At 56.8% G+C, this 25,806-nt stretch overlaps 13 protein-coding genes across 13 annotated transcripts; 10 read left to right on the top strand and 3 right to left on the bottom strand.

The window, feature by feature from the left end:
• Positions 1 to 163: 163 nt before the first annotated feature.
• On the top strand, positions 164 to 2,073 carry SCHCODRAFT_02568898 (uncharacterized protein). The gene is made up of 3 exons (XM_003034314.2): positions 164 to 466; positions 518 to 1,146; positions 1,194 to 2,073. The coding sequence occupies exons 1-3, from the start codon at positions 386 to 388 to the stop codon at positions 1,966 to 1,968; spliced, it is 1,485 nt and encodes a 494-aa protein (XP_003034360.1). The 5' UTR covers positions 164 to 385; the 3' UTR covers positions 1,969 to 2,073.
• A 570-nt stretch (positions 2,074 to 2,643) lies between these two features.
• SCHCODRAFT_02491931 (uncharacterized protein) lies at positions 2,644 to 4,854 on the top strand (the record flags this gene model as incomplete). The annotated part of the gene is made up of 2 exons (XM_050342956.1): positions 2,644 to 2,774; positions 2,832 to 4,854. 2 exons carry the CDS (start codon positions 2,644 to 2,646, stop codon positions 4,852 to 4,854), a joined length of 2,154 nt encoding a protein of 717 aa, XP_050201626.1.
• Positions 4,855 to 4,984: 130 nt separating this feature from the next.
• On the top strand, positions 4,985 to 5,832 carry SCHCODRAFT_02614789 (uncharacterized protein). The gene is made up of 3 exons (XM_050344679.1): positions 4,985 to 5,618; positions 5,669 to 5,734; positions 5,788 to 5,832. Exons 1-2 carry the CDS (start codon positions 5,208 to 5,210, stop codon positions 5,687 to 5,689), a joined length of 432 nt encoding a protein of 143 aa, XP_050201625.1. The 5' UTR covers positions 4,985 to 5,207; the 3' UTR covers positions 5,690 to 5,734; positions 5,788 to 5,832.
• A 980-nt stretch (positions 5,833 to 6,812) lies between these two features.
• Positions 6,813 to 7,151, top strand: SCHCODRAFT_01056904 (uncharacterized protein; the record flags this gene model as incomplete). Its single annotated transcript, XM_050340951.1, has 1 exon — positions 6,813 to 7,151. A coding segment is annotated over one exon (339 nt), but the record flags the coding sequence as incomplete, so codon positions are not given.
• Positions 7,152 to 8,580: 1,429 nt separating this feature from the next.
• On the top strand, positions 8,581 to 9,324 carry SCHCODRAFT_02473045 (uncharacterized protein; the record flags this gene model as incomplete). Its single annotated transcript, XM_050342713.1, has 1 exon — positions 8,581 to 9,324. A coding segment is annotated over one exon (744 nt), but the record flags the coding sequence as incomplete, so codon positions are not given.
• Positions 9,325 to 9,402: 78 nt separating this feature from the next.
• On the top strand, positions 9,403 to 10,366 carry SCHCODRAFT_02664227 (uncharacterized protein; the record flags this gene model as incomplete). Its single annotated transcript, XM_050346534.1, has 3 exons — positions 9,403 to 9,759; positions 9,817 to 10,040; positions 10,093 to 10,366. The coding sequence occupies 3 exons, from the start codon at positions 9,403 to 9,405 to the stop codon at positions 10,364 to 10,366; spliced, it is 855 nt and encodes a 284-aa protein (XP_050201622.1).
• Positions 10,283 to 12,430, top strand: SCHCODRAFT_01150321 (uncharacterized protein). Its single transcript, XM_003034313.2, has 6 exons — positions 10,283 to 10,339; positions 10,394 to 10,563; positions 10,611 to 11,148; positions 11,197 to 11,505; positions 11,556 to 12,163; positions 12,216 to 12,430. Exons 2-6 carry the CDS (start codon positions 10,445 to 10,447, stop codon positions 12,418 to 12,420), a joined length of 1,779 nt encoding a protein of 592 aa, XP_003034359.1. The 5' UTR covers positions 10,283 to 10,339; positions 10,394 to 10,444; the 3' UTR covers positions 12,421 to 12,430.
• A 105-nt stretch (positions 12,431 to 12,535) lies between these two features.
• SCHCODRAFT_02614781 (uncharacterized protein) lies at positions 12,536 to 14,616 on the top strand. Its single transcript, XM_050344678.1, has 8 exons — positions 12,536 to 12,897; positions 12,950 to 13,105; positions 13,159 to 13,288; positions 13,338 to 13,513; positions 13,563 to 13,683; positions 13,741 to 13,872; positions 13,920 to 14,068; positions 14,113 to 14,616. The coding sequence occupies exons 1-8, from the start codon at positions 12,620 to 12,622 to the stop codon at positions 14,231 to 14,233; spliced, it is 1,263 nt and encodes a 420-aa protein (XP_050201621.1). The 5' UTR covers positions 12,536 to 12,619; the 3' UTR covers positions 14,234 to 14,616.
• SCHCODRAFT_01291440 (uncharacterized protein) lies at positions 14,329 to 15,097 on the bottom strand. Its single transcript, XM_050341387.1, has one exon. It carries the CDS (start codon positions 14,985 to 14,987, stop codon positions 14,592 to 14,594), a length of 396 nt encoding a protein of 131 aa, XP_050201620.1. The 5' UTR covers positions 14,988 to 15,097; the 3' UTR covers positions 14,329 to 14,591.
• A 1,434-nt stretch (positions 15,098 to 16,531) lies between these two features.
• On the top strand, positions 16,532 to 16,957 carry SCHCODRAFT_02614775 (uncharacterized protein). Its single transcript, XM_050344677.1, has 3 exons — positions 16,532 to 16,581; positions 16,641 to 16,697; positions 16,748 to 16,957. The coding sequence occupies exons 1-3, from the start codon at positions 16,551 to 16,553 to the stop codon at positions 16,864 to 16,866; spliced, it is 207 nt and encodes a 68-aa protein (XP_050201619.1). The 5' UTR covers positions 16,532 to 16,550; the 3' UTR covers positions 16,867 to 16,957.
• A 651-nt stretch (positions 16,958 to 17,608) lies between these two features.
• On the top strand, positions 17,609 to 19,378 carry SCHCODRAFT_02685390 (uncharacterized protein; the record flags this gene model as incomplete). The annotated part of the gene is made up of 3 exons (XM_003034312.2): positions 17,609 to 17,822; positions 17,878 to 17,912; positions 17,972 to 19,378. 3 exons carry the CDS (start codon positions 17,609 to 17,611, stop codon positions 19,376 to 19,378), a joined length of 1,656 nt encoding a protein of 551 aa, XP_003034358.1.
• Positions 19,379 to 19,536: 158 nt separating this feature from the next.
• SCHCODRAFT_02697838 (uncharacterized protein) lies at positions 19,537 to 20,270 on the bottom strand (the record flags this gene model as incomplete). Its single annotated transcript, XM_003033736.2, has 4 exons — positions 19,537 to 19,645; positions 19,698 to 19,819; positions 19,876 to 19,956; positions 20,019 to 20,270. The coding sequence occupies 4 exons, from the start codon at positions 20,268 to 20,270 to the stop codon at positions 19,537 to 19,539; spliced, it is 564 nt and encodes a 187-aa protein (XP_003033782.1).
• A 1,426-nt stretch (positions 20,271 to 21,696) lies between these two features.
• Positions 21,697 to 25,723, bottom strand: SCHCODRAFT_02614768 (P-loop containing nucleoside triphosphate hydrolase protein). The gene is made up of 10 exons (XM_050344676.1): positions 25,403 to 25,723; positions 25,214 to 25,353; positions 24,575 to 25,158; positions 23,626 to 24,517; positions 23,411 to 23,575; positions 22,837 to 23,360; positions 22,571 to 22,785; positions 22,394 to 22,522; positions 22,207 to 22,344; positions 21,697 to 22,157 (listed from the first exon to the last, which is right to left on the bottom strand). The coding sequence occupies exons 1-10, from the start codon at positions 25,626 to 25,628 to the stop codon at positions 21,916 to 21,918; spliced, it is 3,255 nt and encodes a 1,084-aa protein (XP_050201618.1). The 5' UTR covers positions 25,629 to 25,723; the 3' UTR covers positions 21,697 to 21,915.
• Between the last annotated feature and the right edge of the window lie 83 nt (positions 25,724 to 25,806).

The following is a 25,806-nucleotide window of genomic DNA, read 5'->3' as shown; positions in this document are numbered from 1 at the left end:
CCAAGCTTGGCTTCAATTCATCGGTGTGTACAGAGGGTGCACAAATTATCAGAAGTTCCCGTCGTCGATTTGGGAGATAAGATGAAGTACAACTTCACGTCACGTCACAATCACAATCGACACCCGTCACGGAAGCAGCTGCTTGTCTGCTTCCGTGATATTAATCTCCCTTTGCTCCTTGTTGCCTTTCGCCACCATGTCCGGCCAGATGTTCTGCAGTCTTATACCCCCGCGGGTTCGGCTCATGGCCTTGAAGAAGATTGAATGGCTAGGGCATTTGAAGTCATCCTTGCGTCAGTGATGGACGACGCTCCCACACAGTGCGCTCTGAGAAGAGCCAGAGAAGATCGCTTAGCTGCTTCATCTCTCCCCCAACTTAACGCTCATGACTCTAAATTGCCTGCCTTTCCCCGTGAACTTCGGGTGGCTGGACGGGAGAAAGCAGAAGCCAGAGCGACCGCTACGCGTGCGCACCTACTCGCCCGCGCTTCCCTCAGCCGTACTGAGCTCAAGATAGGTCCTTCTGTCCAATGGTCGCTTCCACGTCACTCTCGACATGGCGCGTCAACTAAGGCGCGCGGGGCATGAAGTATACTGCGTCGACGCGATGGAATACCACGTTTGCAAGTTCTCGAACGCCGTACGCCAGTGCTGGCAGGTCCCCTCTCCGCGCGTCGACCCGGACGGCTACCTGGCGGGCGTCAAGAGAGCTATAGAAAAAGCGAACATCGACCTCATCCTTCCTATGCACGAAGAAATTCTCTACCTCGTCGAATGCGAGGACGAGGAGATATACCGCCGGCTCTTTGCACCCTCCCTTCCAGTCCTGCTTCGCATGCACAACAAGTGGGAGTTCACCCAGTGGATGCGGATTATCGGGCTCGATGCGCCGGATGCGTACCTCTGCAAGTCGTATGCGGATGTGGAGAAGATATCTTGGCGGGACGAGAGGGAGTATGCGCTGAAGCCTGTTTTTGGGCGCGCCTCTCAGAACGTCTTCCATCTGAAGCCGGGAGAGCCACTTCCGAATGTTTCCGAGTTCGACGTCTCAGAAGAGTGCCATTGGATCGCACAGGAGTGGCTGAAGGGGAACCGATACTGCACGTATGGCATTGTGCGGCAGGGTCACGTCAAGGCGCTGAGCATGTAAAGTTCGTGGCCATGTAATTCGAGCTCGTACTGACTTATAATAGTTACGCCGTCACCGAAACTATCGACGGCTCCTCCTGCGTTTACTTCAAGTCCATCCATCACCCGCGCATCCAAGCCTACATGGACCACATCGCGAAGCAGCTCCCAACAACGACCGGCCAACTCGCCTTCGACTTCATCGAAACGGCCGACGGCCGCCTCGCCGCCATCGAATGCAACCCCCGCGCCACCTCCGGCATCCACCTCTTCGGCTCCACCACGCGCCTCGCCAACGTCCTCGCCGATCCCCGCGCCTTCCCCGTCCAAGCCGACGTCGGCGCGACCCGCCAGATTATGCCCGGCATGCTCATGTGGGATCGCAGGAACGCGCGCGGATTGCGCGCGTACCTCACGCACCAGCGGCGGCTCATGAGCAGCAAGGTCGTCGTCTTCACGATGCGCGATTTGCTGCCGACGGTGATGCAGCCATTTCTGTTGACTAGTTATTATGAGATTTGCAGGGAGAGGGGGCTGAGGCTGCCGGATATGTTCCAGTGGGACTGTACGTGGGAGCCGGAGGGGGAGAATTTGAGGCGCGTGAGGGAGGTGGCGGAGGAGGATCGGAGGACGTGGAGGGCGTGTCCGATGCTGGATGTGGCGAGGCCGGACCCGAAGAGGGCGGAGAACGAGACGGCGGAGGGGAGGAAGGAGAAGGAGAAGACGCTTATACCCTTGCCTCCAGGCTATCTGACCGACAAGATGGGCTTTGCGCCGGCGAGTCCGAACTTGAAGGAGTCCGCCAGCGGTAGTGTGGAAAGTGATGCCTCGAAGCCATGAGCGGCAGGTGGCATATCATGCCTGCGGTTCCTACTTATTGTTGACTCTACTTTCATAGTCATCCTGTATAATATTTACAATGACTAGCCTTGCCCCATTCATCTGTTCCATGAAGGTTCGGGAATTGCTAGTTGAACAACGCGGTCATCACGTGAGGTCTCGGCGCGTTCCGAACGAGAACGCGATCAAGGAATGGCCATCGCAACTCAATCTCAAAGTTCATCTCACATCCTCGAAAGGTCGCAGCCCTCTTGAATCCATGGTGACCTACCGTGAACCTGGATATCGGCTGAGCAAACACATCGGCGAGCTCCAGCAATATCTAACCGTAGTAGTACTGTAGCTACTAGCTCCTCTGTCAGAGTCTGTCTTGTATGCTCTCGCCACAATGTCCCGGCAATTGCCGAACCCAATAATTATCGGCTAACGCCGTATCACTCTTTACTCTCCCCTTCACGTCCCCGCTGCCATGGTTTCTGGAAAGAAGCGCCGAATGATTCTGAAAGATATATATCTCAAGTGCTCACTGCCTCGACCAACTTGTTTGAGTAATCAGACGTCAGGACCTCGCACGAAGATGGCCCAAGCCCAAGTTGACCGCCCTACCGCCGATCAGGTCACGAACCGAGTATCCCGCGAGTCAGTGCGCATCTGACTTTGCCTCGACTACCACCCATGTCTCCCAAGAAATCGCGAGGAACATCGAAGACTATCAAGCCTGTCGCTGGTCCGAAGCTACCCAGAGACCAGTATCATCATGCGTTACCGCGCTTTATCCTTCGCAGGTATCAAGTGGGTCCGGCATTGTAAGTCCCACGCAGATTGCCCTCACGTTGTAGTCCCTCCATCTAAGGTACCCTCAGGACCAGTGCTGAGCGTACGAAGGCGCTCAAGCGCGACGGCTTCATACCGGAATATGTTCGCGTCTATGACATCTCTGCGAGGACGTTGGAGATACGTCCGATCGGCGAAGTCTACGGTGTCACGAACCTGTACCGCGACATAAGCAACATGGGCAACGTGAACCACATCGAGGAGAAGCTCGCTCGTTTGGAGCAGAAGGCGGCGAGCACCATCACCCTCATCCATAACTCCATCCCCGACGGCGCATTCGACATCAGTCGTACCGAGCTGGGAAACCTGCGCAAATTCCTCTTCACAATGCACGTCCGCCACGATGCGTGCTCGAGAGAATACTTCGATAAGGACCACACCGGCAATGCGCGATCCCGAGACTTCCTGCAGGCATATATCGACGAATACGGATTCCACACGTCGGAAGAGCTGTGGCTGTACTTCATGAACTATCTCCTGGACACCCCTCACGAGCAGATCATGCAGGACGGCGACATGTTACTCCCTCCGCAACCGACTGCTGCCGACGTGAAAAGATTGAAGAGATTCTACGCTATATCGTATCAGCAGCAGGCGACTCTGTACTTTCTCGGCGTATGGGAAGCTGCGGACACCGACGAGTTCGTGCTCACCTCCTCGTCCTTCGGGCTCTACGAAGGCTGTCTTGAGACGAACCGTAGGGTCATGCTCCACCGCCTCTTCGTCATCAGCCCTCGACTGGTTGTGGTGCTTCGAGTGACCGCACTGCGCGATCCTCAAGGTCCAGGCTACGAACGCTTCCTCCCGGGCTGCCTCACCCGACTCGGACACTTGAGGTTGGTGCCACCAAAGCCATCATATACCCGCATACCTGCTGGGCTTCCCGGATCGCAGGCGTTCGCCGACTACGTCTTGTCGGACGCCGGCCAACGAGATAACTTTACGATTGCGATTACGAAACTCACATCGGAGGAGACATTCATGGTGAACAAAGTCACGCTCGAGAACACTAAGGCCGACGGCTCCCTCACGTTCTCCTCACCGAGTTTCACCGTCCGCACACTGCGAAGATACCTTCGCCAGTTGGGACCATGGGAAGAGCGTGCGGGACGCTGTCATGCGCTCCTCGAGCAGTTCGTTCCTCCGCCCAATAGGCACGAGACGCCTTTCGAGGGCCTGATGTCCCTCATTCTCGAAGCAGAGCCGAAGTCGCCACGGTCGTGGTACATGTGTGGTCTGGCAGTCGTGCGCGATATGCCTCATCTCGTGGGGCAGCGATCGCCTCGTGACATGCCATTTGCCCTCGACTACGGCATCTGCGTACTAGCGCTTCTCTTCCACCTCTACTCAAGGGTACCCAGCGAGTCCCCTTCGGTCATCGACTTCCTACCCCTTGCACTGCCTTCCGACATTTCCTGCGATGCGTCTACGCGACTCGTCAATGCTGCGCGCCCTCTCTTGCGTGCCGCGGCGCCAGGCTGCGTATGCTCTGCCAACAGCAGTGACGCAGACCGCGTCCTCGAGGCTGCCGTCATCGTGGGCCTGCTCGAGGCTGCGATAGCGGACGTGCGCTTGCGCATCGCCTTGCACAAAACCTATCCCCATCTTGCCGATCACCTCGCCATCCGTACCGGTCACCAACTACGCCGCAAGGACTGCGAGCGTATAGCGCGGGATCTTAACGACCTGATGGTGAAGATGTATAAGGGCGAGATTCCTGCGCCTTCTCGATACGAGCGCGCTTTGACGCTAAGAACGTACTGTGTCGTCCTGCGCGGGGCATTCCACGACAGCGCGGCTCAATACGCAGAGACGGTCTTGAAGCTAGTGGAAAGATTGGAGCTGATGGGCCAGACTGCACCGCCGTCGGGTTTCGGACCTCGCCCTCGAGCATGTCCGAAGACAAGGCTCAGTGGCACAGAAGGGGACATTTTGATGAGCAGGCTATCGGGGATTCTCGCCGAGTTCGGGTTCAGGCCTGTGGGCAATTATCTGGACGAGAGGGAAAGGACGTGTGCGCACTGTGTTGGAATCGCGGAAGAGGCGCGATAAGATAGAGCGGCGATGACGCTCAAAGGACTTCATTTTAGATTAGACAAGGGCGCGCCCTTTAAGGACGCGCCCCGCGCCACCTCACCTCAGTCGCGTACCATACACGAGCTGAGGTGAGTGGCTGCTCCCCTCCTTACACGTTCAACGTTACTTACTCATTGTGTACAGTTATTCAGGTATTTATATTATCAGTCGCGTACCATACACGAGCTGAGTTATTCAGATTCTAACAGGTTATGAGCCATTGAGAGCCGTGCCCTCGAAGCCGCTCAGAATCGCCCTCGGTCAGCACACACGCGAAACGTCCACCAACGAACGTACCATATCCCCCCTCCAACATCGTATAGACCCCCATGGCGATCGAGAACGCGCCAGGTGACGCGAAGAACGCGCCGCCACCCGACACAAAGGCCACCGTGCCGACCATCCCTCTCAACGAAGTCAAATCCGTCAGCCACTTCGCCGACTTCAAACCCCTAGACAAGGAGAAGGCGAACTACAAGGCATGGCGGGTCTCCATCGAGGACGCGCTCACCCTTGTCGGACTACGCCCCGTCGCGCTCGGCCTCATCCCGCGACCAGATTCGGATGCCGCACAGGCCGCGATCTGGGACAACAACGACTGTCTCGCGCGCGCCTGTATCCGCCAGCGGCTGACCGAAGCGGAGCGAGACCACGTCGAGGACTGCACCACCTCGAAGGACATGCTCGAGACCCTCCGCAAGCGCCACCGGCAGGAGGGTGCTATCACGCAGATGGCGCTCCTACAGAAAACTCTTACGGCTCGCTTCAGCAAAGACGAGAACATACTCACGACGGCGCGCACCATCATTGACGACGTCGAGCATATCCTCGAGATAGGCTTCCCCACCAAAGACTCCTTCAAAGTCATCATGCTCCTGAATGCTATGTCTGGCGACCTCGAAGACGTACGAAACTCACTTGACACCCTGCTGTCCTCCGACAAGCTCGACCTCTCCACCGTCATGCGCCGCCTCGAACAGATGGCTGCGCGATCGACGGCCGATAAGACCTCTGCAGAGACTGTCCTCGCAGCCACAGGAGGCCGATCGAAAGGCCGCACTCGCACGGGACCGACGTGCGGGAACTGCGGGGGATACCACCCGACGCCGGAGTGCTTCTCGAAAGGCGGCGCGATGGAGCACAAACGAGATGAGAAGATCGCCGAGCTGAAGGCGAAACGCACGGCGCAAGCAGGCAAGAAAGGAGGCAGCAGCGCAGTGACGAGCACCCCCTACAAGGGCGGCAAGCGGGTCTTCGATGCTGAGACCGGCAAGGCCTTCATCATCGTCGAGGAGGAGACGATAACCGCAGGCGCCGCCTTGTCAGCGGGTGACGTCACATCCCAGGAGGAGCTTCGCGCACTTGCAGCGGCCGACGATCATGCGCCATCCGATGGCGACTCGGACTACTCGCTCGCTTTTGCTCACTCCCAACCCGCTGCTTCAGTCGACTGGAATGACGCTTGCCGCATCTCGGAGCAAGCCTTCTCTGCCATCCGCCCCCAGCCTACGCCCTACTTCTACGACTCAGGTACTACGTCCCACATTACCTACGACGCCGACGATTTCGCCGATCTGAAGCCCATCACGCCGCGCGATGTCCAGGGCGTCAACGGCTCGAAGATCAGCGCGGTGGCGATCGGCACCGCCATCCTCACGGACGACGACGGCAACCTCATTCGCCTCACGGATGCGCTGTACGTGCCCGAGGCCACCATCCGCCTCATCTCCGTCGGAAAACTCTGCGACCGCGGCTACGTCATGGAATTCCACGACTCCGAGTGCTCCCTCATCGATCGCGCCACCGGCAACCTTGTCGCCACTGGCACTCGCAAGGCTCACGGCCTCTACGCGCACAACGGGGGAAACCTGCTCCAGGACGAGCGTGCCAACATCGCGCGAGCAACCCCGACGCTGGAGACCTGGCACCGCCGCCTCGGGCATACGAACGTGCAGACGATCATCAACATGGCGAAGGGGAACCTTGTTGAAGGTATGCCGATCGACCTATCCCTCCTCCCCCCAACATGCTCACCCTGCATCAAGGCGAAGCAAGCGCGAACCCCGGTACCCAAGACTCGCCAGGGGCCGCGGGCGACGCGTAAGCTTGATGTTGTGGCTGTAGATCTCATTGGGGAGGAGGCGGTACGGTCGATACACGGTAATTACTACTCAATGCACATCGTATGCGAGGGTACGAGCATGATGTGGGCGATACCTCTGAAGACGAAGGATGAGGCCCTCCCACGCCTCCAGGAGTGGGAGCAAGCACGTAAGACCGAGGCACCCGAGGAGAGCCTCGAGGTGCGCGTGTACCGCATAGACAATGGCGAGCTCGACTCGAAGGAGATGCGCGCCTGGCTAGCGTCCAAGGGCACTAGACTCGAGCTCACCGCACCCCACACCTCCGCGCATAACGGCATCGCAGAGAGGGCTCACAAGACACTGCGGGGGCGCTCTCGAGCCATGCGCATCGATGCCGGCCTTCCCGAGTTCTTATGGGACGAGTTCTTTATGACAGCTGCCTATCTTGCGCCGCTGACCCCATGCGCCGCACAACGAAGCAAGACACCATACGAGGCATACTACAACAGAAAACCCGACCTCTCCCGTCTCCGCGAGATCGGCTGCCGCGCGTTCGTGCTCATTCAGAACAAGCACAACCCGAAGGTCTATGAGCGATCCGTCGAGTGCGTACTCATCGGATACTGTCAGAACTCCAAAGCCTACCGCCTCTACCACCGAAAAACGCGCAAAATCGTCATTTCATACCACGTCGTATTCATTGAGGCTAAAGACGAACTCCCGCGACCCCTACACCCCATCATGAAAAACCCGGAAAGATGGCCAAGGCAGGCGAATGTTGATGATGTGACGGAAATGTGACCCTCGCGTGCTTCAAGTCATCAACGCGTGATCATAGGATGACCTGCTGTGCATCTACCTCCACCTGCGGGGCCCGCGGTCGCCAGCACTCAGAACTCGGCCGGCCACCTATCTGCTTCTCCGATGCGGTCGTGCCAGCGTTTGCCAGCGCACATCTGCTGGCGGCTGCCAGCTCAATGTCCAAAGTCAGACGTGGCGGGGCTTCGACACGACCTGCTTCCTCCCACCCATGACTCGTTACGAGACTATAATAGCAGTGTATACCTTTCCCTCATAATTTACTCGATTTCTCCTCGTCCCCCTCCTATCATGCTTTCAAGCAGCTATACGCTCAAGTGCCGTTCATGCAACAAGATTTTTGTCGGCACTAACGCATACACTCGCCATGTCGACACATGTCCTGCTCGACGGGCCGAGGAAATGCGCGCCTCGACCTCAGCCTCTCTCCCCCAGCGCCTTCGCTTGAGCACTGCAAGAGCGACAGCCAGCAGAAACCTGCAGGCGCTCAAGCAATCTCTTACCTTCAAGAAGCGCCCGCGGCTGGACTCTTCCAGCACATCGGCTAGCGGGCGAACGCACAATATCCCCAACGATCATTTGGGTGGCTCGCGCAGAGGGTCAGACCAGGTCCGTCACTTCTGCCCTTTTCATCTGCCTCGGCTGACGCTCCCCACAGCCAAATGTGCGTCGATCACTCTCGGCTAGTGGAACTGAGGGGAACGCAGAGCTGAATGAGGTGTGTAGCGGCGTGACACTCATTCGCAGCTAATAAAAGCCTTAGATCTCTCTTATGGCGCCTCAGACAGGTCCCCCTTCCCCCGGATCTCCCCAAGCTGCATCACCCTCGCACCCCCCTTCTCCTGAACCTCACCAAGCTGCCCCTGCACGTCTCCCTTCAGAAGCTCCCGAAGCACCTCGCGCACGGCGTCAATGGCGACCTTCAGCAGCCCTTCGTCGGGCTCTTGATGATGTACTTCCTGAAGGTCCTAGCCGACTATTCCATCGTCTGGACGCTGCGACGAACCAGCGAATCGACGAAGCCGAGCATGTCCTGCCTTCATCCTCAAAGTCGCTTCCGCAGGTCATTCTGCACGTACACGAGAAGATTCGCACCCTCCCCAATGCCTTCGGCCTTTCCAGAACTTACCGAAGACGGCCTGTTGGTCGTATCCCAGACGCCGAACTTCCACTCGACCGCTGTACTGATGTACCTGCCCCTCGACCACGGCGCATGCGGCGGGCCGTGAAGGACATCATCTACCCTTATCCGAACATCAGTGCATTCCTCATCGGACGTTGGCACGAGAAGGGCAGCGAGAAGAAGACCCTCCATGAACGTCAAGAATTGCAGAAGGTTATCCTCGATCCTCGCTTCAACCGTGACGACCTTCGGGATGTCGACTTCGTGAAGATCGACCGTCTCCTCGCTGAAGATGTACAGTCGCCGCTCGGGGGATCCGGGTGGGGCGACAATTCGGTGACAATTGATATACCGACCGGCTACAAGGACACGAAGCATGTCAAACAACAACGCCGTCAGGACGCCATGAATGCTCAGCGCTTTCATCTCTCCACTCCTGGCAGGCCGACGCTACAGTACGAGCTCAAACATGTCCGAACGCGCTCACTTGTGCACATCATGTCCACCATTGTCGAGGAAGATCCCGCGTCAAAGGATTTCCACTGGCAGCCCTTCGTGGAGCACTGGACACCCCCGTACGAAGACTTCGAGGAGGAGGAGGTTATGGGAGAGCTCTATGCTTCTCGTGCATTCCGCGATGCCGAGCGGGACGTCCTGGCACTTCCACGAGAAGGCGACGATGATGATCTCCCCCGTGCCGTCTTTGCTTACATGTTCTGGTCCGATGCGACACATACAGCGCAGTTCGGCAACTCGAAACTTTGGCCTGGCTACGCATTTGTTGGCAACCAATCCATGTACATGCGGAGCAGGCCGTCGGCGCGCGCTGCTCATCACTTTGTGTATTTCCCCATGGTGAGCTCTATTCTGACCCCGACCACAACGTCGCTTACTTAATAATGCCACGAATAGCTAGATGACTCATTTGAGGACTTCCTGGCGAAAAATAATGTCCATGCGACACCTCATCTACTCGCACATTGTCGACGCGAGCTCTTTCATGGCGTCTGGCATCTCATACTGGACAAGGAATTTCTGGAGGCCTACACGCACGGCATCATCCTCAAGTGTATGGACGGCGTCACGCGGCGCATCTACCCGCGCATTTTCACGTATTCCGCTGACTACCCAGAAAAGTACGTCATCTGAGCTGGTACTTGCCAGGACAAACTTGACCTTGTTTTGCAGAGTCCTCATAGCTACGACTCGGGACATGGGAATCTGCCCCTGCACTCGATGCACGACCGCCAAACATGCGATTCGTGAGCTCGGAACGCCCGAAGACCGCGCGGCACGTCGGGATCTTGCACGGAAGGACAACCAGCAAAGGCAAGAGAAGGTCCGAAGTGCACGTGAAGACCTCGCCAATGGCTACGTCGTAAACAGCGACCGAGTCGAGCAGAAGCTCAAGCCGGAGTCGTATGTTCCCATCCAGGTAAGAAGCTTCACCGATGGCCTGTAGTAGTGCTCTTAACAGACGTGTCATTAGAACGCTTTCTCACAATCGGAGCTTACCGCCCGCCGTCTGAATGTCTTCTCGATGCTCGTGCCAGACAAGATGCACGAGTTCGATCTTGGCGTGTGGAAGGCCCTCCTCGTCCACATTGTCCGCATCCTGGAGACGTTACCTGCTAACAAGGTCAGGGAGTTTAATTCACGGTGAGTTTCTCGCTTCGATCACTGGACTTCAAGCTCACGACTTTTAGCTTTCGTCAAATGCCAACTTTTGGCCGCGACAAGATCAGACGCTTTGCCCGGAATGTCTCTGAGCTCTCCCGCATGGCTGCGCGCGATTACGAGGACATTCTACTTTGCATCATCCCCTGCCTCGAAGGCCTCCTCCCCACCGAGGACGAGAAGTCTATCCTGGACCTGCTATACATCATGAACTATTGGAATGCTCTCGCGTCGCTCCGCGTGCACACTTCCTCGACTGTTCGTATTCTCGATGATTTGACGACCGAGCTTGGCAAAGCGCTCCGTTACTTCGCTGATGTCACTTGCTCCCATTTCGAGACGCGGGAGACCGAGAAGGAGCTTGGGAAGCGCAAGCGCGCAGAGGCGCGACGTGCTGCTACGGCAACAGCCAGTGGCGTAGCTGGAGAATCATTGGCTCCAGCAACGGCCTCGCGGGGCAGGCGCCCGAAGACCTTCAGCCTCGGCATGATCAAGCTGCACTTTCTTGGCGACTACACAGAGGCTATACGTCAGTACGGGTCATTGGAACATTTCAGTACTAAAACAGTGAGTTAAACTACGGCTACGGAGTGTGTGGTTCTAATGACAATACAGGGGGAACTGGAGCACCGTGTCGTGAAGAAGAGACGCGCGCGCACAGGCAACGTGAATTTTGTGCCTCAGCTGGTCAAGGCAGAGACACGCGAGCGCGTACACGACAGGATGCACGAGGAATTGAGCGCACTCTCGGAGAAGGGCACGGACGACTCTATCCGCAAGTCGACGGGGGCTACAGTCGGCTCCGATCCGGGCGTTGATACCAAGGATCTGCGCGAGCATCACCACATCGCAGCAGACGAGTCGGGAGAGCGTCTCTATCTCGCGTCGTGGCTGACTGCCAATGGCAAGGATCCCGCATTTCAGGTACTGTTGTTTCTCTTCGTGATGTATTCCTTGTGCTTACTCAGCTACAGTCCTTTATGCGCAAGCTAAGGGAGCATCTACTCGCACGACTCGAAAACTACAATCACGCCAGCGATCCTCCAGCATATAACGACCTTCAGCTCGCTCAGGTTGTCATACAGAATGATCGCGTCTTCCCGCATGCCACACTCGCTGTCAACTACACGACGTATGACATTCGGCGCGACCAGGACCTCATTCATGTACCAGCGGTATCCGGTCGGCCGCCTGACGACGACTTTCTCGGCCACCGCGACGTCATGGTATACAACACCTCCGATATTCGACCCCATCCCTTCGCATATGCTCGGGTCTTGAAGGTTTTCCATGCTCGCATTTCCCACCCTACCCTCTCACCGGAGCCCCGCCGCGTGGAATTCCTCTGGGTGCGCTGGTTTTCGTTGATTGACCACGGACAGAGTGGTCCAACGAAGATGCGACTAGAGCGATTACAATATCTTGATGGGCCTTCGGCTTTTGGCTTCGTTGATCCCAGCGAAGTTATTCGAGGATGTCACCTTATGCCTGTGTTTCACCGTGGCCGCACGCGTGAATTACTTGGTCCTTCACTGTACAGGGACTCTTCGGAGGGTGACTGGGCGAGCTATTATGTTGGAAGGTACGTTGCTGATAAGATTTAAATGTCTTCGTTTGACATGTTCTCTTCACAGATTTGTGGACCGTGACATGATGATGCGCTACCTCGGCGTAGGTATTGGCCATCTCAATCCCCCGACCTTTCCACATGAGCTGAATGCAAATATCACTGTGGATGACTCGCCTGGCTGCGTGGATAGGGCAGAAGAAGAGCATGAGCTCGACTCCTTGTGTAGTGTAGATTCGGATCAACCTGTAGATACAGATGACGAGCAATGAAGTTGTCTTGGAATTTCAACCTAGGTCAAACAAGGACCAATACCAATCACATGACCGTGTCCTTGCGCCAAACACGTTGAAACTGCTTGGCGCGTTCTCTCTTTTCCATCTGTCCCGACGTTCATCACCCTTCTTTCTAATTTACTCCTCTCTGTTTCTTTCTTTTCGCCTATCTGGACGTACCCTGCAGCAAAGTAATATGCCATCTTCGAGGTCCTCTCGGCCCCAGCATCGTTCATCCAGCCCAAGCCGGTCCACCTCGGAGCGCAGACGGGCGAATAGCTCAGGAAGCCCTCATTCGAGTCGCTCACAAGGCGAACAACGTCGGGCTTCAAGGTCTCGAAGCCGGTCTCGGACGCCACGTCGTCCTCGTCAAGACGAGGCGGAGGAGAACAGGTCTAATGACCGCACATCGGGGTCAGGAAAACGCGTGAGGTCTGCCTCCGCATCTAGCAGCGAAGCAGAGATACTGGACCCGTGCGTACTACCTCGTCATCCCTTGATGACTGTATGCCTCATATCACTATAGAAAGCGCTTCAAACTTGACAGCAAGACACACAACAGGTACAAGGACCTGGGTCGTATCTTCGGCCGCGACTGCGAGATGTGGGTCCCACCACTGGACGTCATTCGGGTTGGGATGGCACGCGACCCGAACCATGATCCCGCCCTCTTCTCATTAGAGTGCGTCTTGTACACTCACGCTATCGTCTGCTGTCAAACTAACGTATGCTCAGGGATAATCTCCTTTACAATGCGTTCCTCCGGCTTGCGCAAACCGCCCCCGATGTCATTGACCATCTCAACGAGATCAACATGCAAGCTGAGCCCCGTCGTGGCAATACCTTGCGCGCAATCAGTCGCTCGGTGCGCTCACACGCTCGGTGCTTTTGGATGGCTAAGTCAATCTGGATAGATCAACCAAGGACGCAAGGGGGCTCGCGGCGACGACGTGAAGAGCTGCAAGGCAGCGTTGCGCGACTGGGTGTGTGATTGGGTTCCACCGCTGCCCACAAAGAAGTCCAAGGCCGGGTTCTCGCACGAGAAAACGGGAAAACTCCTTTCGCCCGTCCGTCAAGTTTGGAACGAAGAGTAAGTGATGAGCCCCATACCGATGACGGCTGCTCACCGTCTGACGCAGTACACGAATCAAGTGCTTGAACCACGAAATCGACTGCTCTCCCGATGCGCTGTGTCGCCTTCTCTTTGCCAATGAAGAGGATGATACGGTCGGCTTCCTCAAGCATGAGCTCCTCGTGAAGGTGTGTTATACCGTCAGTCGATCCCGTTCACTGCCTGACACGTTGCGTGGACATCAGTGCTACAAGCACATCTTCACTGGCCCCACGTCGGCTGTCCAGAGCGAAAGCTCGGGTCGCACGGATACGAACGGCAAGCGGCACGGCATTACGACGGTCTCAATCCCAGCCATTGCTTATTGTGCAGTCTTGGTGAGCACGCTGATTCTCAAAGAGCTCCGTAGCTGACACGTACGAAGGTACACTTCTGCCTGTCGTCGCAGACATCCATGGGTCAAGGATCTCCCACGAATGGCTACCAGTACGGCCGTATGTATCGGTTGATCCTGGAGATCTGTGAGGGTCTTGGTGTATCTGATCGTAACGCCCTCCTTGCGTGGTGGAACCAGTAGGTTCTTTCTGTTTATGTCGGCCTAGCTCACACGTTTACAGGAAAGCGTACATTGAGCACCACCGGCCCGTCCACGATAGTGCCGCTCAGGACCTCCTGTCTCGCTTCCAAATGCGAGCCAATGCCGACAACCCAAGTGACGAGACCTCTGCGCATTGTTAACTCCCTCTTACCGTTGCTTCGCATGTTATATTCCTGTCCATTCATTTTTTGTCGCCGCTTGTCCATGCTATCGAGTTCTCACCATCTACTCTATCGCTGATCTTACTGATTTCCCCTTCTGCTGTCGCCACCATCGATATCTCCACCCTTGTCTAGCCAGCTTTGCGTAGTCCGTATCGTACTCCAGCCTCGTAATTAATGACTATTCTGCTGTTGCTTTCATTAATGTGTGACTGCAGAGCTTGCGCAGGAAGCTGGTCTCGCAGGTGGTGGCTAGGGACAGACGAGACTATGACGAACTTACGAGAATATCTTTGCCGGACAGTTACAGTATGCTGCAAATACGACGATATACGCCCTACACCACAATCGAACGGGTATCTACGAAGATCTGCGCAGGTGAGCGCAGGTGAGCGAAGATCAGCGGAAGCTCGGGATGATCCTCTGGATCCGCCGTAGATCTCTGCTTGTCTTCAGTACACCATTCCCGCGGGGATTTCGTGATGCCTGGCCTACAGCTCGGCAAGGCTGAAGAGCCCAGTGGGGAACCAACAGCGCCAACCTGGCCCGAGGCGATCATAGAGGAGGCCAGTCGCCAGGGTGGTACGCCTGCACCGACCGCCGCCGACCCCCCGAATGACAACACCGGGCTCCTTCCCACCGCTGGTGAGCAACAGGCACCACCCACAACGCCTCCGGCCCCTTGCGAACAACAGCCTCCCGCGCCCACTATACCTCCTGCCCCTACCCCCATTCCACCACCTCCTCGGCGCTCCACACGACCGCGCCCACTGACTTCGAAAGCAGCTGATAATGCAGGGGTGCCGTACGATGACCCGGTGGCAAGGGCGACACGGGAAGCTAGGGAGTCCGGTGAGCGACGCGCGGAGGCCAGGGCTGCACAGCATGCCCAGCGAGAGGAGACTCACCCACAGACACCTCCCGTCCCGGAGGAACTGAATCGAGCACTCAACGCCGCAATGGCCGAAACCAGCGCGTTCGACGCCATCGAGGACAACTTGGAATTTCCGGACGACCCCAAGTCCGTCCGCGAGGCGCTCGCCTCGGACGAAAGCGACCAGTGGCGCCAGGCGATACACGACGAGATTTCGAATATCAAGAATCTCGGTGTCTTCAAGCTCATCCCTCGCTCGGAGGTCCCCCGCGGACGGCGCGTTGTCAAAGGCAAGATGACCTTGCGTCGCAAGCGCGACGCAGAGGGCCGGGTAACCCGCTACAAGGCCCGCTACTGCTACCGCGGAGATCAAAGCATACCCGGGAAGGACTACGGAGAGACTACCTCACCAACGGCACGCATGGAGTCCTTCCGTATCCTCGCCCACGTCAGCGCGGCACTTGACTGGACTGGGGATCAGCACGACGTCACGGGCGCGTACCTCTATGGCGAACTCGATGGGGAATGCTACATGGAGCAGCCCATCGGATTTGAGGAGGAGGGTCATGCAGACTGGGTGTGGGCACTACAGCGCCCTCTGTATGGCATGAAGCAGGGAGGCCGGATGTGGTACCAGACGCTGAACGAGAGCATGGCCGAATTCGGCTTCACGCGCCTCCCGGTCGAGTACTGCATGTACTACCGCACTTCTGCATCCGGCACAACCCTCTGCGCCATACACGTTGACGACATCGCCTCGACCTCGAGCAACGACACCGAGAAGGCCCTGTTCACCGCACAGCTACGGTCGAAGTGGAAGATAACCTCCGGGCCACTCGACTTTGTCGTCGGCATCAAGGTCGAGCGCGACCGCTCCACCCGCACCGTCGCCCTCTCGAAAACCGCCCTGATTGACCGAGTTCTTGAGCAATTCGGCATGAAAGACTGCAACCCGGCACGTACCCCGCTCGAGCCTAACACGGTGCTCACCAAAGCGAGCTCGCCTCAAACTGAGGAGGAGCGGCAAGTGGCAGCTACGCGGCCGTACAGGCAGCTTACCGGCTCGCTCATGTACATCTCCATCGGCACACGCCCAGATATCACCTATGCAGTTAATCAGCTCAGCAAATTCAACAACTGCTGGGGAGAGGCGCACTGGCAGGCTGCGAAGCACGTACTTCGCTACCTCAAACGAACTCGCGAGTATAAGCTCGTCCTTGGCGGGAAGCACACCGCCCGGCTCGTAGGATACACCGATGCCGATTGGGCCAAGGATCCCGATGATCGTCGCTCCGTGGGCGGCTACTGCTTCAGCCTCGGGCAGGGTGTAGTCTCGTGGAAGTCGAAGAAGCAGGCGACCGTATCCGACTCATCCTGCGTATCGGAGTACATCGCGGCATACGAGTCCGCGAAGGAGGCAGTATGGCTTCGCGCCATACTCAACGCCATCGGCCTACCGCAAAAATCAGCGACTCCGATCCGCATCGATAACACCGCAGCCGAGCAACTCACAGGCGACGACACCACCTTCAACCATCACAAAACCCGACACCTCGATATCAAGTACCACTACTCGAGGGAAAAGGTCAACGACGGGACGGTGGTGTACGAGCACGTACCCGGCACGGAGAATACGGCCGACATCTTCACAAAAGCCCTACCGATACCGGCATTCGAGAAGCTCCGGACGCAGCTCGGAGTCGTAGAGAGGACCAATCTACCTGAGGAGGAGAGCTGAAGGAATCCTCGCACTCATCGCCGAGGAGGAGTGTTGGAATCGCGGAAGAGGCGCGATAAGATAGAGCGGCGATGACGCTCAAAGGACTTCATTTTAGATTAGACAAGGGCGCGCCCTTTAAGGACGCGCCCCGCGCCACCTCACCTCAGTCGCGTACCATACACGAGCTGAGGTGAGTGGCTGCTCCCCTCCTTACACGTTCAACGTTACTTACTCATTGTGTACAGTTATTCAGGTATTTATATTATCAGTCGCGTACCATACACGAGCTGAGTTATTCAGATTCTAACACACTGGCTGCACGACGCTGTTGTATCCGGCGTCCTCGATTGGATGGTCAAGAATCGGTGTGGATTCCTTTGCGCGTTGTTTATTCGACCAGGCTCGGTTTTCGCTAGCCTGTCTGACTTTATCGAAGACGAATGATTGCGGGTAGCTGCTGATTGTTTTGTGTGCGGAGGTCTTGCAACAGGTCTGAGCAGTCGTGCGAACATTGGTGCCGTCAGGAATATCCAAAATACGGTCATAGCAGAGGCTATCAAAACAATAGAAACAAAAGATATGCCACGACCATGCATCACGTGAGTTCTCTTCTCGCCCTTTATAACAGCGCGTCCAAGGAGGGCTCTGTCCTCGCAGCTCATTTCCAACGTTCATTTGGCGCATCATCAGCCCCCATCATCACGACTCGCTCTCAGCGCTCATTTTACGTTCTTCTGCACGTCCTTGACCTTCTGGCCTCATGCAGATATCTCCTCACAGTCTTCCCCCGTCTCTTCGCCTACCCTTGGAGCTGAAGGATGCCATATGTCGCGATGCCGGTCTGCGCAAGAAAGACCTGGCGCGACTTGCGCTGACCTGCAGATCCTGGTATATCCCTGCCAACGTTATACTCTGGGAGTCTATCAACGGCTTGGGGCCTCTGCTCGCACTCATGCCCGAAGGCACTTGGAACGGTATGTGGCTCGCGTATATACAGATGCAGTCGAAGTGGCTAATTGAGTCTTGTAGGTATGGAAATTACCACCCTCGAGGGGTCGCTTTATGTGAGCCACATTCTCTGCGTGCATGACCTAAACCCTAATCTCTTTGTCATTGGGAACAGGAGGACGATCCCCCACTCACAGTCGAGCACTGGACGCCGGTGTTACGGCTATCGCTACTGGTCAAGGAAATTCGCTTGAACGACGTGACACGCACCATTCAACGCAGAGTCATGCAATATCCCCCGCCGACCACATTGTTTCCGTCCCTTCGCTCCCTCACTATCGATATGTGGAAGGCTTCCAACGAGCTGGGGCCGCTGAACGGTCTCGCGGCCGCTCATCTGATTTTTCTCCGCGCTATCATCCCGCAAACGCTGCAAACGCTGACCCTCGTTGACGCGCCAAAGCTCTTCGATATCCTGCCTTTATTCTCCCGACTCGAAAGCCTTGTAATTCAAGCTCCCCATGCCGCTTTGCACGTTCTCAACAATGGCTCTCACCACGGAAAGGCGCTCACCTCTATCGTTCAATGCATCTCCTGCTGCGGAAACCTCTCGTGGGTGCGCTTGGACCTGCCTTTTGGGCGTCGTCCAGAGCTCATGGAAGCTCTCGCGCGCTTGTCTGGTCTGGAGCATCTTCGTGTCTGGTTCTGCCGCCCTGAACAATGGCATGGGCGTCAGCCTACGTACCCGGACCATGCATTCCCTGCGCTGAGATCTCTTGAGCTCAGAAGTTTGTCGTTCTTCGATGCCGCAATACTTCTAAAAAGCCGGCAAAAGCGCAGGATGACCAACATCGAGGTTTTCTCTGACGATCCCGAAACTCCCGAGTCTCTCGCCCTCTTCACAGCGCATGTCAAGCAGTACTGCACCCCCGTCACCTTGAGGAGGATCCGTTTGGCGTTAAACGACCCGTCAAGCCGCTGGCCAATCTCGTTCGCGCCCATCGCGCCTCTCATGGCTTTTCGGAATTTGCGGAACGTCCGTTTCTCTCTCTTCTGCGGCGTACATATAACGGAAGCAGAGTGGCAGTTGATTGGGCAATCCTGGCCTAGGCTGCAAAGCCTTACGATGCGTCCGCGGTTCTTCGACGACCCCAGCAATGCACAACCCTCCTGCTCGCTCGCTACACTGGGAACCATCGCAAGGCATTGTCCTGAACTCAAGACCATAACACTCGCACTCGACGCTACCGTCTTACCCAAGATTGAAGCACTCAATGTTGTGAAGAACCGTCGCATGGTCATCACAGTTACGCCCCCCCTACAGGATATCGTAGCCGCGGAGCCTGTCGTGCAGTATCTACAAGGTGTTTTTGGCCACCGTGTCAAAGTTAATCTCCAGTTGAGGAGTTCGGAACTAGAAGCTGGAGTGGACAGGGAAATCAGACGGAGACGTTTACAGTGGGACATGGTCAGCCTATGGACCTCAGGGACATACCTCGACTCGCTGGGCATGCCCATAAGAGGGCAAGCCTACATGGCTGCAAAATCCATCGTGCAAATGAACCATTATGAGGCTTATTAAATACGTAGCCGAGTGGTATAATAGAGTACTACACCGATAGACAACGAAAAAGTCCCGTAGTGTACTACAACAAATCCGCAGAGTCCGTTGGTATCAAGGATCGTCGAGTTATAAGGCGCATGCTAGGCATCGGACAGCTGGTTACACAGCGCATGCGATCACGCATAGTGGAGGTAGTCGTTGAAGTTGGTGTAGGGGATGGTGTCGCCGGTCTTGGTCCAGTCGAGGAGAGAGTTCCAGCCATCGGTGAGCAGAGCGTCGGTGCTGCTACGCAGGGTGTCAGCTTTGGAAAAGACATAGGGAGAGACACCCGACAAACCTGGGCCAGTCGCCGGAGCCGATCTCGCTCAAGGTGGCGTAGATGAAGTCGATGTAGTTCTGCTGCGTAATGGGGCAGCCGTTGGGCTCCCAGGCGCAGTCACCGACGATGCTGGCGTAGAGCTGCAGGTCAAGGGAGTAAGTAAACTGCAGCACTTCGAGTAGAAAGGACTGCTCACGTTGTAGTCGAGGTTCGGCTCCTCCCACGTGCAGGTGAGGTTCTGGTTGCCACAGCTCGCGAGGCCCTGGACGGTCTCGGGCTGAAGTAGCGCGCATTAGACACCGACTTGATGGACGAGATATAGTATGCGAGACGACTTACGCCAATCTTTGTGCTGCTCGTGGCGACGGCTACGCAAGCCTTCGTGCCCCAGAGGTTGCCGGTGCCGCCGATGGCGTTCTGGTCGTTGCGGCAGGCCTCCATGAGGTTGCCCTGGTACTTCTCGTACTGGATGTATCCGCCCCAGCCGTGGACCGCGGCGTAGCAGTTGCCGCCGTTCTCACAGACTTGCTCAGCGGGAGCGGCGAAGGCGACCGCGGCGGAGAGGGCAGAGGCGACGAGAGCGAACTTCATGGCGAGGGATGTGTAGAAAAGGGTGAGGTGGTGATAAGTACTGGACGGAAGTCGAGGGAGTACTGTGGGGAGTTCAGATGAGTTTGGCACCCACGTATTTATACCTGATCTCGAGGCGGGTCCCGGCATTCTGCCGCTCCCGCCTCACCTTGTTCCGGCTCGGGAAGGCCAATGGGAAGCGGGCGTCAATTCAGGCGTCGTCGGGTGTGGCGAGCGGGGACCTGTCGCCGTCGTTTCATTCGATCCCGCACTGACAGCTCAGCGGATGCGTTCCTTGTGCCGCACCGCTACGCAGACGTCTATTGAGGTCAGAAAGGAATCATGTGCCGAGGGCCCGTCACTTGAGGACTCCAAGGCAACGCGACACTGCCCATTCTTCCGACTGCGTGAAGGCAGCGAAGAACATGAGAGAACATGTCAGCGTAAAGACCGAAAACGCTTCGCTACCTACCGAGGTGTTTCTGCTCACAGCCTGAGAAGTATTCAGCGTATGGAAACCGCAAAGCGGAAGCCATGCAGTCGTAGCAGTGCCCGGCGAGTGTCAGATCGACGTCAAAGGACGAGGTCAAAACCGAACGTGTGGCTATGTAGCCAGACGCATCCGCGCCCAGTCGGGATACGTTCCCTTGTAGGGCCAGCGATTTGTTGAAAATATGCGCAGAAGATGCTTCGATGAAGTTGGCATCTGAGCAAGAGGCGAAGCAGCTTGTAATGAGAAGCACAGACACGAGCGTGTCTTTGGAGAGTGGACGCTCTTCTATCTTCGTCCGATGCGAACGGCTCCTATTCTCACCGGCGTGAGTGCTCGGGCTATGCTGGTTTCAGTACCATGACCTTTCCCGCAACAGCTGTGCGCTTACCTAGCTCAAAGGCCTCCGCCCTTTGTCATCAGGTAGCTTGACAATGGGTCGACGCGGGCCGTGGCTAGAGGGGTGCCCGTGAATCTACTCTGCCTCAGGATATGATGTTCCGATAGCTTCAGGCCGCTGTCGTGCCACAGGTTGCGAAGCTCATGAGATGTGAATGAAATTTCGTCGACATGAGGGCTGGTTGAAGAGGCAAGCGTCGTAGGTATATGGGAGTCCTGGAAGAGTTGGCATGGATTGCCGGCAAAGCCCGGGCACCATTTACTTCGAAGTGGTGGCGTCTCCTAGAGCCTATGCTCTCATTCTCCTATCATGAAGCTACTTCTATGAGTCTGAATGGAACTTCGACTCGGATTGAATAGATATATCCCTCTGACAGATCCTCAAGAGTTCCCGCTCTCATCTGCCATTTGTTCACCCTCCGCGTCAAATTAAATGCCAAAAATCTGACAATGACCTGCTGCACGGTCTTTCTACCGGCAAGCAGCAGAGGTCCCGTTCAACAAACATGCCCCTCGCCTTTTACTAGGGGCATCCGGGATGGGGCCTCACAATATGCTGCGGTACAATCTTTGGATCCTTTCGCCTTTCAGGCGATGCTTCTTTCTTTTTAGCCTCTGCCTACAGTAGCCATGATTCGGTGATTGCGGTATCGTATTCCGTAGGGGATATCGAGGCGAGGATCAATTGATGCCCTCCACGCCAGTGGCGCCTGGTTCGCCCAGCTGCGTACACATGATATTACATACACGACCCTGCTCCAAGTTTACCTCCCCCACTTAGCGCTTTAGCGTCCTTTGCTTCTCTGCGAACTCAACGATCTTCCTGTCGACAAACATGCCTTTCCGGTCGCGGACGCTGTCCATATACGCTTTGGCAATGTTCGACCGATCGGCCTTCTCGCCAAGGTCCTCGAGCTCTTCCTCAGTCTTCGGGACCCAGAAGGGATCCTGGTCAAGGAGCTCGTAGCCGCTGAAGATAAGCTGCGGGCTGGCTGCGCCGGAGGTGCGTTTGCGGATGTCTTGGGGTCGATCGGTAAGAGCGAAAAGGCGACTGAAGAATGGGCATACCATCGGCGAACCCGAAACTCTCTGCGACGGGGATTAAAGCGGTGACGGTGAAGAAGGACGTGCCCTCCTTCATCTCTTCGGCGACGATGCGTCCGCGGCGTTTCGCGACGACGCCATAAACCTTGCCAAGTACATCCGCTGAGATACGATGAGTTATGCATTCGGAAAGAGTAGGGGCACAACGCACTCGAGCACTGGATATCACAGGAGTACATCGCTAGCAGCAGCCGAGGCGACCAGTCGAGCAGCCCATTGCGGCAGGCATCGCGCACGCCAGTGATCACACTGCCTACCAGCTGCGCCATCCGGTTTTGCTCTGTGGATGTCATCAGTCAACGGCGATGGTGTCGACGGGGCTCCTCACCTATCTCGCGCTCAAGGGCCTCCTTATCGACTTCCACACTCTCCACGAAGTACGCTAGGCCTTCGACCGGTTCAGCACACAAAGGACCTTGGAACGTCGCCAGCTGAAAGCCAGTCTCGATGTGATTGTCGAGTGCCTCGATCCGCTTGTCCGCTTCGCCGGATAGGTCTATGTCTTGTCCACGACTTTGCCCGCGATCGAGGCGGCGCTTGAGGCTGCAGATTATCAGGTTCCCCGCTACATCGCCGCGAAACGAGGGAACTCACGATCGCTTGCTATCCGGCCGCGTGTCTACCAGAACACACCCACCCGCTCTTTGCGGCCCAAAAGCCCATACCCGCTCAGGCATGCTCGCCCACTCCCCACCAACCTTCGTGCAGACTTCCTTCAACGCGTCCCAAAACTGCTCGGGCCGCACAGTTGCCTTCCTAGCCACCTCGCCCTGGACGTCTACCTCGACATCGAGCTCCAGTTCCGCGTCCGCTTCGGCAGTGCTTTGACCGTTCTCCTGTTGGCCGCCAGCGGACTCGGCCTTGAAGTCCATCTTTTTTATGACGGAGATGTTGTCCTGAACGAAGTCGAGGATGGGCTTGGGCAGAGGTGCGGCGCGGATGGTGAAGGTGACGACGTCGTGAGCGGAACTGCCGCGGATAGTGCCGCGCGGTGCGTTTGGTGTTTTTGGCGGTGCCATGTCCGGGGCCTTGACGGCGGTCTCTCGGAAGGGTACGATGGGTTTTGAGGCCTGTATCTCGACCTTCGCGAATCGTTCTCGAAGGTCTTTGAGACACCGCTGGAGGGCGTGTCAGCATGTATGCGCGCTCGCCAATCCTATAGGCGTACCTCAAGGTGCAGTTCTCCGGCGGTGAGAATGACATGCTCGCCCGTATGTTGCTGGAAGGTCTCCACGCACGGGTCCGCCTGGCTGAGGAGCTTCAAGCCGTGTACCAATTTTTGCAGGTCTGCGGGCATCGCAGGCTCCAGTGCGACGCGAACGATGGGCGGAGTCTGAAGAATCTGATTAGCCTAGGACGAAGGATCATTCAAGAAAGACCTACAGCGCGATTGACGCTTCCCAAATTGATAAGATACTCCCTCATCTTCGCCTCGTCGTCAACGATATGAGTTCCACCCGCCGCGGCGCACAGCGTCCCACTTCTCAACACCTTCCCCTCCAAGCCACGGATCGCGAATATGTTCCCAGCTCGCACAACGTCGACCGCCTGCAGCTCGCGGCCCATCATCACATACAGGCCCTCCACCGTCGTGGTTGACAGGTACCGTGCGTTCGCGGAATGCCGCGGACCGAGTGCAGCATTGTATTTGGGCAGGACGCAGTGAATGGTGGCGCCGACTTTGAGGGAGCCGGAGTAGAGGCGGGCGAAGCCGAGGATGGCTTCGGCAGCGATTTTAGTATCTTTCTCCTCGTCGGCTGGCGTCGCGGAGGGTGTAGCCGGGATGTCGACACCTTCGGGCGCGGGTGTGGTACCATTGGCTTGTTGCTGCGCTTCCTGCTGCTGCTGCTGGTCGGCTTGCTGCTGCCTGGCCTCGCGAGCCTCTCGCGCCTTGGCACGCATTTCGTCAGCCGTCATTGGGCGCTTCTTGTTCTCTGGAAGATCGCTTTCTGCTACCGCAAACATCTTGCTGACATATGCTACGACGAAGGCATCGGCGTCGTCGCGAGCGGCGTATAGGTCCTCCTCGAGCTTGTTCTTCGGTGCGATGGTGGCTTCGCGGAGGTCGGGGTAAAGCATCTTGGGTATGCGGGTAGCTTGAGCGTTGTGCGGGGCTGGAACGACATCGATGGCTGCTTGGATGATACAAGAGGAGAGGGGAAGCCATTGCGTAAAGATGAGCGATAGTAAATGACGAGTATCCTTGCTACGCAGGTCGCGGGGGAGAATTTTGAGGTTGAGGGCGGAGACGATCTTGCTTGTCTTCTCGGGATCGCTGTATAGATTGTGGAATGAATATGAGGCGAGTGCATGATATCAAGGACGCACTTACGGATTCAGTACGACCGCGTCGTATACAGCCCAGATGTTTTCGAGAACGAACTTGACGAAGATAGGCTTGAGGGGTCGACCGGCAAGGTGCTTCGAGCCGATGGCCTTCTTCGTCTTGGGGTCGAAGTAGTAGTCGCCCCAGAGCGCTCGACGCAGGCCAGCCTCACTGAACCCGAGCTTCGCGGCGTATAGCGAGGCAAACTTGCTGACGCGGAATCCCCAGCCGTCGATTGCGGAGGCGAAGACGACGTTCCCTTTCTCGGGCGCGAAGTAGATGTCCTCATCTTCGAGTTCGCGGTAGTCCTGCTCGTCGCCTTCGACGGCTGCATCTGTCTCGCCGGCGAGCGCGTCCTTCTTCTCTTGGAGGCGCCGCTTGCGCTCTTCATGCCAGCGCAAGTCGTCCTCCATGCGGTCTGCGGCAAAGAAGGAGCCCATGACAGCGTTTACATCCTCGACTAGGCGAGTGAGGTGGTGGTGCGCTTCGGTAGGGGATAGCTTGAGCTCGGTTATGAGACGATCGAACTTGTTGATGACAAGGATAGGCTTGAGGCGGTCCTGCCATGCTTGTCGGAGGACGGCGGTGGTCTATACTTCCCGCGTCAGTGATGTATAAAGAGGGGACAGTGATCGAGGGACGAACTTGAGTGCAAACGCCTTCGACGACGTCAACCAGGACAAGTGCACCATCGCACAGGCGAGAGGCGATGGAAACTTCCGACGAGAAGTCCACATGTCCCGGTGTGTCGATCATGTTGACGATGTACGTCCTGTTGGGTTGGCCTGTGGCGCGTAAGCAGGCACATACTTCTCTCGCCGATCGTCCACTCACCCTCGCCCCCCTTCACATGGAACTTCAGCGACACGGCGCTGCTCTCCATCGTAATCCCGCGCTCCTGTTCGTCCTCACGACTGTCCAAGTAGCGCATCTTTCCCGCCATACGAGACGAGATGATGTTGTTCGCGGCCAGAAGCGCATCCATGAGCGTCGTCTTCCCATGGTCGACGTGTCCAAGGGTCGTCAGGATGCGCACATTATTGGGATCGGGGGCCTCCATAGTGCGGAGCGTGGTGAAGGGAGGAAGCAAGGAGAATAAAGACAGAGCCGCGCAGAGTCATGATGACGGATCCAGATGAAGGATCAATTGCTGCCCATCAATTGAGACGGCGCGGACCAAGTTGCATCTTGCCGTCATCTCTGCAGTGCTCACCCTTAGACTGACTTGATCTGACTGG

The sequence above is a fragment of the Schizophyllum commune genome (assembly GCF_000143185.2).
Source record: "Schizophyllum commune H4-8 unplaced genomic scaffold SCHCOscaffold_3, whole genome shotgun sequence".
Lineage (NCBI taxonomy): Eukaryota > Fungi > Basidiomycota > Agaricomycetes > Agaricales > Schizophyllaceae > Schizophyllum > Schizophyllum commune.
This window is presented reverse-complemented; position numbering and strand designations above follow the sequence as displayed.

Bases quoted from the DNA above. Each gene is read 5' to 3' on its own strand.
- SCHCODRAFT_02568898 (XM_003034314.2), top strand. From the start codon at position 386: ATGACTCTAAATTGCCTGCCTTTCCCCGTGAACTTCGGGTGGCTGGAC. The intron at 467-517 runs GTGCGCACCTAC...AGCTCAAGATAG, and splicing joins AGCCAGAGCGACCGCTACGC to GTCCTTCTGTCCAATGGTCG. The intron at 1,147-1,193 runs GTAAAGTTCGTG...GACTTATAATAG, and splicing joins CACGTCAAGGCGCTGAGCAT to TTACGCCGTCACCGAAACTA.
- SCHCODRAFT_02614789 (XM_050344679.1), top strand. From the start codon at position 5,208: ATGGCGATCGAGAACGCGCCAGGTGACGCGAAGAACGCGCCGCCACCC. The intron at 5,619-5,668 runs CTACAGAAAACT...GAACATACTCAC, and splicing joins CTATCACGCAGATGGCGCTC to GACGGCGCGCACCATCATTG.
- SCHCODRAFT_01150321 (XM_003034313.2), top strand. From the start codon at position 10,445: ATGCTCGTGCCAGACAAGATGCACGAGTTCGATCTTGGCGTGTGGAAG. The intron at 10,564-10,610 runs GTGAGTTTCTCG...CACGACTTTTAG, and splicing joins GTCAGGGAGTTTAATTCACG to CTTTCGTCAAATGCCAACTT. The intron at 11,149-11,196 runs GTGAGTTAAACT...ATGACAATACAG, and splicing joins AACATTTCAGTACTAAAACA to GGGGAACTGGAGCACCGTGT.
- SCHCODRAFT_02614781 (XM_050344678.1), top strand. From the start codon at position 12,620: ATGCCATCTTCGAGGTCCTCTCGGCCCCAGCATCGTTCATCCAGCCCA. The intron at 13,684-13,740 runs GTGTGTTATACC...CGTGGACATCAG, and splicing joins AGCATGAGCTCCTCGTGAAG to TGCTACAAGCACATCTTCAC. The intron at 13,873-13,919 runs GTGAGCACGCTG...ACACGTACGAAG, and splicing joins TTGCTTATTGTGCAGTCTTG to GTACACTTCTGCCTGTCGTC.
- SCHCODRAFT_01291440 (XM_050341387.1), bottom strand. From the start codon at position 14,987: ATGGGGGTAGGGGCAGGAGGTATAGTGGGCGCGGGAGGCTGTTGTTCG.
- SCHCODRAFT_02614775 (XM_050344677.1), top strand. From the start codon at position 16,551: ATGGCTTCGCGCCATACTCAACGCCATCGGC. The intron at 16,582-16,640 runs CTACCGCAAAAA...CGAGCAACTCAC, and splicing joins CCATACTCAACGCCATCGGC to AGGCGACGACACCACCTTCA. The intron at 16,698-16,747 runs CTACTCGAGGGA...ACGAGCACGTAC, and splicing joins CACCTCGATATCAAGTACCA to CCGGCACGGAGAATACGGCC.
- SCHCODRAFT_02614768 (XM_050344676.1), bottom strand. From the start codon at position 25,628: ATGGAGGCCCCCGATCCCAATAATGTGCGCATCCTGACGACCCTTGGA. The intron at 23,576-23,625 runs GTAGGTCTTTCT...CAGATTCTTCAG, and splicing joins TGGGAAGCGTCAATCGCGCT to ACTCCGCCCATCGTTCGCGT. The intron at 22,786-22,836 runs GTGAGTTCCCTC...GATAATCTGCAG, and splicing joins CGGCCGGATAGCAAGCGATC to CCTCAAGCGCCGCCTCGATC.